Source organism: Arachis hypogaea, chromosome 20, assembly GCF_003086295.3.
Source record: "Arachis hypogaea cultivar Tifrunner chromosome 20, arahy.Tifrunner.gnm2.J5K5, whole genome shotgun sequence".
Classification (NCBI taxonomy): Eukaryota; Viridiplantae; Streptophyta; class Magnoliopsida; order Fabales; family Fabaceae; genus Arachis; species Arachis hypogaea.
The window spans coordinates 42,539,007-42,549,597 of record NC_092055.1 but is presented as its reverse complement, the minus strand read 5'-3'; the positions used below and the strand labels follow the sequence as shown (position 1 = coordinate 42,549,597).

General features: G+C 29.8%; 1 protein-coding gene across 8 annotated transcripts; it reads left to right on the top strand.

Annotated features, from left to right (window-relative positions):
- The first annotated feature begins 5,194 nt into the window (after positions 1–5,194).
- Positions 5,195–10,208, top strand: LOC112786703 (protein IQ-DOMAIN 13). 8 transcript variants are annotated; one of them, XM_025830074.3, is made up of 8 exons: positions 5,195–5,822; positions 6,652–6,698; positions 6,840–6,940; positions 7,482–7,898; positions 8,146–8,373; positions 8,639–8,761; positions 9,283–9,820; positions 9,917–10,208. In XM_025830074.3, exons 3-8 carry the CDS (start codon positions 6,863–6,865, stop codon positions 9,988–9,990), a joined length of 1,458 nt encoding a protein of 485 aa, XP_025685859.1. In that variant the 5' UTR covers positions 5,195–5,822; positions 6,652–6,698; positions 6,840–6,862; the 3' UTR covers positions 9,991–10,208. The 8 variants fall into 8 exon arrangements, with proteins under 8 accessions (XP_025685859.1, XP_025685860.1, XP_025685857.1 ...); XM_025830075.3 differs by having other exon boundaries at positions 5,292–5,822; positions 9,894–10,208; XM_072230586.1 differs by lacking the exon at positions 5,195–5,822 and adding an exon at positions 5,855–6,143.
- The last annotated feature ends 383 nt before the right edge of the window (positions 10,209–10,591 follow it).

Sequence of the window (10,591 nt, the reverse complement as noted above, 5' to 3'; positions counted from 1 at the left end):
TGGAACTCTAATCTGTATATTATGTTTTTAGCCTTCTTTTGATCTTACTTATCCGTTTTACGATTATCCATGCGAGTGTGACATGATTTTCTGTTTTCGTTTTTGCTTAACTTCTTCAAGGCTCCAAGATATTATTTTTTTCAACTATATTTATGTACGTATTTTAGTTTTAGATATCGTAATATCTCATCACCTTTGCTTTACGACTTAAGCGTAAGGCTCTATGTGGTAGGGTGTTATAAAAATAACTTAATTTTGTATAAAAAAATTTATTATAAAAAGAAATTAAATTTTGTATAATTATTTAATTATAACCGAGTCAACCGGTTCAACCTGTGACTCACCAGTTGAACCAATAACTCGGTGACCCAATAGTCTGATCAGGTTGATTACCGGTTCGGTTCTGATAACTATGCTCCCCGCAGTCTGTGCAGACACAGCGCAGCCACATCCGTCCGTTCCCGTCATCTTTCCGTGTTGCCTCCGTCTCTCCCAATCACGTGTATAGGAACGCCGCCGCCGCAGTTGTTGTCTTGCTGTTTTCGCACCACTCTTTCCTGGCGAGTGATGCCATCACGCGTTCCCCATGCGCCACTACGGCTGTCTCGCGCTGTTTCGTCGCCGTCCTCCCTCTGCCGCCGTGGTTCTCTACCTCCTCCTCCTCTTCTTCTTCCTCTTTTTTCTGGATATGGATGTTCATTTTACTAGGTATGTGAATGGTTATTTTCATTCTAAAATGGATGTTCATTTAAGTTAGATTGGATTTAAATAACTACAATGAAATTTGTTGGATATTTATTTTATTAGGCATGTAGATGGCTGGAGAACAATAATATTGATAGAATTTTTAGGGGAGACTACAGTGGGCAGATGATTAAAATTTAAAAACATAAGGTATAAGAATTTTTTATTACTTGATTTAGGTAGTTTTTTTTTTCGGTGGACCATAAAATTAGTCTATTGTTCACATTATTTAAATTTTTTGTTATCTACCTAACAGAACCTATGTAATATACTTCAATCCTTCGTAGAGTGGTGCTTCATAACTTTTTTTTACATAACATAAACAGAAAACCCTTAGATAGGTTAATTTAAGATTTCCAGAGTTATTTGAAGAACTATTTGTTTATCTATATTAAGAAAATATACATTATATTAATTTTTAAATATATAAAAACTATAAAAATATTATTTATATATTAAAATTAATTATTAATATTTTTTATAAATATATATTATTTAATTTATTTTTAATATATATTTATATTTTAATATATAATTCATACTAATGACTGATTTTTATGACTAATTTTAGTATGATGTAATTTTATTGAAAAATATAACTAGCGATTTTAGATTGATGTGAAATTTTTTATTAGAATTGATTTATAACGTATAAACTTCTAATAAAATGGTTGGTCTTTTAAAAAAAATTTGTTGACGGTGTAATATTTATTTAAATTGATAACAGTATTATTTAGTTCTATATATTTATATATTTCCATATTTTAGAAATGATCTTTAAAAAAGGAAAATAAAAGCTCATCTCACGTAAAGTGGGGTGTACGGAAGGGAAAATGAAAAATGAAAAATCTTTTACCTTTTTCAACAACAAAAGTAACCTTATAATTTGACTCAATCAAACTACATTCTAATAGAGTAATAGGTGGATTAAAAACATAGAAGAACACTGTTTTTGTTTTTTTGCATTTGCATGTTTCTTCTCTTTGTGTGAGACAAAAAGGAAGTCTTTTGTATGTTTTGTTATTTAGCATAGATGCCTTTTAAGCTACATCTCTTAATTTTAAAATACATATTTTATTTTTACTCTTTACTATTTTAAGTGTTTCATCAATAAAATAATCAAAAACTTTTTTCTCCCTTCAATTTTTCATGACACACACATAACTTTATGTGATTGTTGTTCTATTAGTTTGCCCTTCAACAAGTCTAGCTTGAAAATAAAGCAATTATATATGTTAGTTGTTTAAAAACAAATAATCTTATTATTATAGTTTCTACTTTCTAACATGTCTTTTGTTGTAAAGATTTGCTATTATGAAGAATCCAAGAACAATGAGAATTGATCATGAAGCTAAAGATTACAGTTTAATGAGGTTTTTTCCTTTAATAATTTAAATTAATTAAAGAAAAAATTTAGATAATTAACAATTTTTATTTTATTTTTGTTTTATATTTAAATCAACATTAACCAATTCTCTATTTTCTATTAAAATTTAAAAGTATTAGTCCTTGTAAATAGTTTTACTACAGATATAATATATAATAAGATTTAATAGTGTGATTTAATTATTTATGTAGCTGATCTTATTTAGTAGGATAAAGTTTTGCTGTTGCTATTGTTATCTCTAATATTTTTCTTAATTAAATATTATATGAACCATTTCACGGTGCCATATATAAGAATAAGAAAATGGTGGACCTATTTTCATGGTTTGCTTTTCCACACGGTGCTTTTGGATTCTTACCAACCCTGCCTCAGCTCAAACCAAAAGAGGGTCTTTGCCGTGTCTGATTTTATTTTTTTGACTTAGGACTAATCCAAGACTTTCTCAAAAGGTAAAAACATGGTGATTGAATCTTTGTTAATTTGGAATAATTAACATTAAGAGAAATGTTTGGGTATTACAGTCTTACTAAAATATTAATCTTCACATATGCTGTGTGCTCAATTTTTTTCCAAGTATAAAAAAAGAGGAGATTTATTGTATGGTAGAAATAAATTTTTTTTTTGTTGATAATATTCTGAAAAGTAATTCTTTTATTAATTATGATTAGGGTAAAGGTAGATAATTGATTTAGTCTCTAAAAAGATTATAGCGTTAACAATTTAGTACCTAAAAGAAATGAATATGAAACATTTTTTTATGATTAAGGTCTGGTTAGGTAAATTTTTGACTTTTCATAAATAGTTTATTAAAGTTAGTATTTTAAAGATATTTTTTAAAGATTATGGCACCTATAGTTGGTAAATAAAAATAAAAATAAAAATAATTTCAATAAATACAAAAGACAAAATTCATATTTGGTAAAATTGTTTTAAACATTTAAAATAACATTAATATATATAATATTAAAAAGTAAAAATAAATATAAAAATTAATTAATATATAATATTATATTAAACTTTTCAACTTTAAAAAATATAAATATATTTTCAAAAAGCTTTATAAAACTGAACCTAAATTATCAACACTACACATTTGGCCCTCTAGTATTCTTAAGAATTTATCTGAGATTAGAATATCTGGAAAAACAAGAAGTTAAGCGGGTTAATTATCTACTTTTTATTATTAAAAAAAAAAGTCAAACTTACGTTGAATCGATAACCAAAAAAAAAAAAAAAAACGATAAAACCAAAAAATTGAATTATATTATTAAAAAGAAGAAAGACATAAGACTTTCATGAAAGCAAATAAAGTGATGGGGTTTCATAAATATCCACTTACAGCCCATAACGAAGTTTTTCTTTGCAAGTAATCACCATTAGTATTTTTATTTTATTTTTATTCCTTATTCATGAATCATGACACTATCAATTTTAAGGGAATGTTACAAATCAAAATCAAGTAACAATACGTGACAAGATAGAAACTTTCAGTACTTTTGATGGGATGCAAAGTTCAAAAATCCCCTTTTTTCTCAATTTATATTTTCATATAAAAATAATAATTAAAATATTAATACTTATTATATTAAAATATTTAATTAATTATCCAATAATCTTTGACTATCATAATCATATTCATATATTTTTTTTAATAATCACAAATTATTAATATACAAAAAGTGTTTCCAGAAGCAGAAGTACCCCAACAGAGGGGCATAGAAGTAGGTGCAAAAACCTGAAAAAGTAGATAAATAGTGGCTAAAAAGAGAATTTAGAAATTTAGATTCTCTAAAATAAAAAAATTAATAAAATGATAAAATAAAAAATAAATTATTATTAAATTTATAATTTTAATAAAATATATATTTTATTATCTTAATTCCAAAATATTAAAAAAAAATAATTTGTTTAGTTTAGAAAATTTTATTCCCAAAAGAAATGGCACCATGAAGCGCGTGTTCACACCGCCTTTGATGGAGCGTAGGGGTGTAACCGGGATTCCGCTCTCACCAAGCTACATGCCACTCTCATAAATATAAATATCTATTTTTCTTTTCTTCTTTTTTTTTTTGATAATTATTTTTCTTTTCTTCTTATTATTTTTATTTACCCCTCAATCTTTTTTCTTCCTCTGTTTTTTTGGGGTCAGAAGAACTCAGATCTCAAAGTTATCATACATAAGCTGAGTTTAGTTAACTAGTTCCACAAAAAAAGAATTCAAATATATCAAAACAAAAATATGATGAAAATATTATCTTCTGATTTGTGTGTTTAAGTTTTTAAACATTTCAATAAATAAAAAATTAGACAATTTATTTAAGAACAAAGATACTTTGTATACTTAAGTAAACTATACATATATGTTTCTTTCTTCTAACATGTTTGTATTTCTCTCATTCTCTGTAATTGTATTTAAAAACATATATAAATATAAGAAAAGTTTAGGGGGCAACAACTTTGTTAAATTCTGGTTATGTAACCAACAAAAAAAAAGTAAGTCATTGGATAAAAATTCACACCAATCTCACACCATTAAAACCATTATTGATGGCTATTTGATGGCTACAAATCATAAAAATTGTTGACCCCTAGCATTCCTCATAAATATATAAACAGTAAGAAGCCAGGCAAAAATTGTAGTTTCACATTTTTGTCTCAATTATCTAACACTTTTTTAATATTGCTAACTTAATATAAAAAATTAGTTATCAAATCAGTTATTTATATAGAATATATATTATAATATAAAATATATATTAAAAATGAATTAAATAAAATATATATTTTTTAGTGATTAATTTTTTGTATGTAAGTAACATTTTTAGGGTTAATATTTATGTGTTTTCTATTTTGAATCGGTCATAAAAAAAACAAAAAAATCTAAAAGGTATATCATAACTTAGATATACTAATTAGTATTGAAACCACCTAAATTTTCTAAAAATAAATGTTACAAGAGTAACAATGTAGGAAAATAATGTTGATACGGTAGTAACAATAATGAGAGTTGTAATGAATAGAATTATTAATATAAGGAAGAAGTAAAATAAGGAAGAAGACACCAAACTCAACCGTTTTTAATAATAAGTGGGTATGTAATGCAATGTAATAATGCAAGTAATTCCCTTTGTTGGTGTACACGTAGCCTTCCCATTGAAGTAAAGTTAGTTGAACTTGTCCACATTGAGTGACAAAGTGGCCAACTTATTACAGCCACCTTTTTTTTTCCTCCTCTTCTTTTTCTCTCATCATCATCATCATTATGAAAACTATAGGAAAGTAAAAAATATATAAATCAAACAGAGAAAAAAAAAGTTTATTATATATGATATATCCCACACACAAAAGGTGAATGAAAGGTGGCTATAGCTACTAGAACGGAGGAAAAAAAGAAAAGAAAAGAAAAATTTTAAGCTTGCTTCATTACAAGCACAAAGGGAATTAGATTCCAAGCCAACCCAAGAGAGAAAGATTTAATCTTTTGAAGAAATCCAGCTAGAAGAGAAGAATTAAGAATCATCATGTGGTGCTGGAAAGAAGCAGCAGGCTAAAGTAAAAAGAGAGAGAGAGAGAGAGAGTTTTATTTTCTCTACTTTGCAAGCTTCATTCTATCTCATTCTGTACACACAGACACAGCACACTTTTTTTTTTGTTTTTTGGCAACAGTTTGAGGGTACTGCCAACTAATAAGGTACTTAATGAATTATGATCTGTGTGTTTGATGTGTTGGAAGTTGGAATCTTTTTGAGATTTCACCTTTTGGGTTGTGGTTAATTTTGTAAATTGCTAAGGTTATGGGCGTTAATTATGAACATGGGACATGTCTGAATTATTGTTCTTTCTTCTTAGTTCTTACTACTCCCTTTTCTTTGCTTCCCAATTCTTCTCTCCTCAAAATCATAAACTCAACCCTTCACCTCGGGATCCTTTAACTCCATTTCTCAACTCTGGAGCTTGTCAGAATCAGAAGAAGAAGAAGAAAATTATTATTATTATTATTATTTTGTTGAGAGTATTACTATTCTCTCTCTCTCTCTCTCTCTCTCTCTGTTTATTTTTTTAATTTTTTTTAACAGTCACAAAACTTAAAAATTGATATTTCTCTCCGACATGTTCCTGAATTGGTCTCTAGTGTCTAATTTTAGTTGACAGGATCATGTAAGATTTTCTTTCTTCTCATTTTAACTTTGTTTGTAGAACGAAAATTCATCTCGTTTTCTTTTTACCCTCATTTTTCTTAATTTTCTGGCGTTTTATATTGATAATTTTAACTTGTCCATAAGGTTTCTTTGAAAATTTTCAGTTTATACTTTGTGCTCACCTTAAAAATTATACTTCATACTCTTTCTGTGTCTCTTTGATTGATCATGTTATGTAACCCTTAATTTGATGTTCTTGCCATTACTAGTAACAAAATTAATGGATTAAATTTGAGTGGAGCATTCTTAATAAATTTCATTTCTTTTTTTATTTAAATATTTTTTTAATTATTTATATGAATTATTTTTTGGCCTCAACAGCTTCAAAATTAAGTAGACATGCTGCCTCTTTTCTGGTCATCATTCTGGTGAGTGTTTATTAGATATTTATTTATTATTTTTTTTTTCTAAAAGAATCCAAGATTGTATAAACATGAATGTGATCTTGATCTTACAACACTGGATTCATGTTATATTTGGAGTTTGCTAAAATCATAAACTCTTTACAGGAAAAGATACTAATGCTACTGATATGGGAAAGAAGGGTAGTTGGTTTTCTGCAATAAAGAGGGTTTTCACACACCACTCCAAGGAGAAGCAAGTACCTAATGTAATTGATTTTATTTATATTTATTTATTTATGATGTGGAAAATCTTGATCCTATTTGGCATGTTCTTGATTTTTCTTTTTGTTGTTGTTAGGTTTGGTTTTCTTGTTACTGATAGAGACTTGTAGTAGTATTAAAATACTTAATCATTTCTAATATTACGAAATTTTGGGATTCTGGTCTATAAGAATGTAGATGAATATAATTATGTTGTATAAAGTCATAAACTAAAAGGATCTGATAGATGCCAATTAAGTTGTTTCATAATCAGTAATAGAAAATTTGAAATGTAGAAGATAGAATACTAATGTTTTTGTGCTCATTTTCTATATGGAAAGGAAGCAAAATCTGCAAACTAATGTTTATTTTGTTTGAAACCAATCATCATAGAACTCTGTCTTCACTCTTCAAAATTTGCAACAAGCTCTTTTTACAACATGCAAGATTATTAACATCTTCGCGAGTTGTGTCATACGATTGAAGTTTATCTAAGCTCCGAGATTTGGTGAACTTTCGAGTTTGATAACCTTGCCAATATAACAGGATTCGGAGAACAAAAGCTCGAAAGATAAGAAGAAGAAAGGCCTAGGAAAACTAAGGCATGGAGAGACCAATTCATTCATCCCCCTCTTCAGAGAGCCAAGCAGCATTGAGAAAATCTTTGGCGACTTTGAAAGAGAGCAACAATTACTATCTGTAAGGCCTCCAACGCCTCTCGAGCAACCAAAACCAGCCCCTGTTGTCCCTCCTAGAGCTGCTTCTCCAAGGGCTCCTTCTCCGAGGGCTCCATCTCCAAGAGCTGCGTCTCCGAAGGCTCCTTCTCCGCGTGCTACCTCTCCCAAAGCTACTTCTTCCAGGGTTGTTCATCACCACAAGGAGGTTGGCTATAGACCGGAACCAACTTTAAGGAACCAACATGCCGCGGCATCTAAGATCCAGGCTGTTTATAGAGGCTATATGGTAAACTTCCAAATTTTCTACTGAATAATTTTGATTGGAAAGTAGAATCTTGCAAGTTTCCAATACAATTTTTCTTTGGGAAAAAAAAAAAAAACTTTTCAATTCATAAACCTGTTTCTTAAGGACACTTGTTAGTAAAGCTCTTAGAACACATGCAAGTACTTCAGAAGGAGTAACGGGAATCCTAACATATATATTTGAAATTTTTACTCGTTAACTCATTTTCTGTCGAAATCTTGCAATACAGGCCAGGAGGAGTTTTAGAGCTCTGAAGGGATTGGTGAGGCTTCAAGGCGTGGTAAGAGGACAGAATGTGAAGAGACAGACGGTTAATGCCATGAAACATATGCAGCTGTTGGTGCGAGTTCAGTCTCAAATTCAGTCTCGAAGGATTCAGATGCTGGAAAATCAGGCGCGATATCAAGCCGAGTTAAGGAATGACAAGGATGTTGCTAGCACCTTGGGCAAATTGACTGTAAGCATTCTCTAGCTTACACTTTAGCTACCTCGAAATTTTACAGTTGCGAACATAGCTTAGGCGACAAGAAATCACCTATTGCTAATTTGATTCGGAGTATAACAACTTTGTGTATGCAACTATAGAATGATTGTGCTCTTCACTATGAAGCCTATCATTAGAATTTGTAAACATGGTACCTTGCTTTTTGCTTATAAGATCTGCAAAGCATGGATATAAATCGAACTAATCCATTTTGATAATCTGGAACTTTGGTGTGTAGTCTGAGAATGAAGAATGGGATGATAGCTTACTGACAAAAGAGGAAATAGAGGCAAGATTACAGAGGAAGGTGGAAGCAATCATCAAAAGAGAAAGAGCAATGGCATTTGCATACTCTCATCAGGTACATTTATTATTATTACTAGAGTAAAGTATTATTTTAGTCCCTAATGTGTTTTGTTATGTCCTAATTTCGCCCTTAACATTTAAAACGTTTTATTTTTGTCCCTAACATTTTATTTCGTTTTATTTTTGTCCTCTTATCAAAATTAAACCTTTTTTTTTCAAAAATACCCTTTTTCTATTATTGTTTTCTTATTTCTCATTTTTTTGTTATTTTCATTTTCAAATCACTACAACCACCACTAATTACAATTACAATTTTTTCTGTTACTTTGAAGAAAATCATAAGGATGAAAATGGTATTTTTGGAAGAAAAAAGTTTAATTTTGGTCAGAAGACTAAAATAAAACGAAATAAGACATCTGGAAATAAAAATAAAACATTTCAAATGTAAGAAACGAAACTAATACTTAGCCCAAATATTAGCGACTAAAATAGTACTTTAGCTTATTATTATTATTGTCTTGTCCGTTGGAGTAACCTATATCCGGCTATTATAACTTGGATGAATCTGCGACTTAGTTATGGAAATCCACTCCGAAATCATCTTCGACGCCGGTGACAGACTTGCGATCCGGCCCATGGTGGTGGAACTGGTTGGAGAGACAAATGCCAGCCTCATCAAATCCACAAGAGAAACAATCCCTCAAGAACTTCCAAATCACACCTCCAAGACCATACTCAGAACAAAAGACTAGTCCTAAACCCGCCTCGACCAGCACCCCTCGGCAGCATCATTTCGCCTTCGACAACATGGACATACCAACGCCAAAATCCACCAAATCAACCATACTCCCATCCTCAAAACCTTCTAGAACTCCACCATACAGAACTCCACAACCACCAATCATGTCAAAGTATTCAAGAGCCTTCGACGTGGCGCTGAAGGACGACGATAGCCTAACAAGTTGTCCACCATTTTCTGTGCCGAATTACATGGCTCCAACTGTTTCTGCCAAGGCCAAAGTTCGCGCCAATAGCAATCCAAGAGAAAGGTTTGGTGGTGTTGGAACTCCAACAAGTGATTCAAAGAGAAGACTCTCATTCCCTTTCACACAAGGTATTGGTTCTTTCAAATGGAATAATAGTAATAATGGTAAAACCAATAAGGATCTTCATGGCTCTAATCACAGGATGCAACTTGATTCTTCTATAGGGAACATGAGTGTGGATTCAACTGTTTCTTTGCCTGCTACCATGGGGAGAAAGCCTTTTACAAGATTTGTGTGATTTATAATTTGTTTTTTATTCTTTTTTCTTAACCATTTTTCTTTTTCTTTTTCTTTTTCCTTTTCTTTTTGTCTATGTTGATGTTGTTATTGTTATCAGCTATATATTATTATGATTTGGATGTATTGGTGATACTGATAGCTTGACAAGAAGTTATATACTCTCTCGGTTGTAAAACTAATAAAAACACAATAGAGAATGATTGACGGTTTGATTAATTGGAAGTTTGGAACTTTATTCTTTCTTTCTCTTGGGGTCTAATTGTTTAGGCTGTGTTTGGTTCTAAAGATGAGATGGAGAGAAGTATATTATACAAGTACACCAAAATTAACCACTAACATAGAATACAATTGAAATATAAAATATATACTAAAAATAAATTAAATTATACATGTATTATATACAAATATATAGTGGTTGATTTTGGTGTGCAAATAGTTTGTTTTTTGAAAAAATATATTGAATTTGTGTTTTATGGTAGATTGTTTTGTACATATTTTTATATTATTTTTTTTCTGTTTTTATATCATATTTTTAAAATCAAATGTAATCTTAGAATAATTGATAATTTAATTATTGAAGGTACTAAATAAGCGTGTGG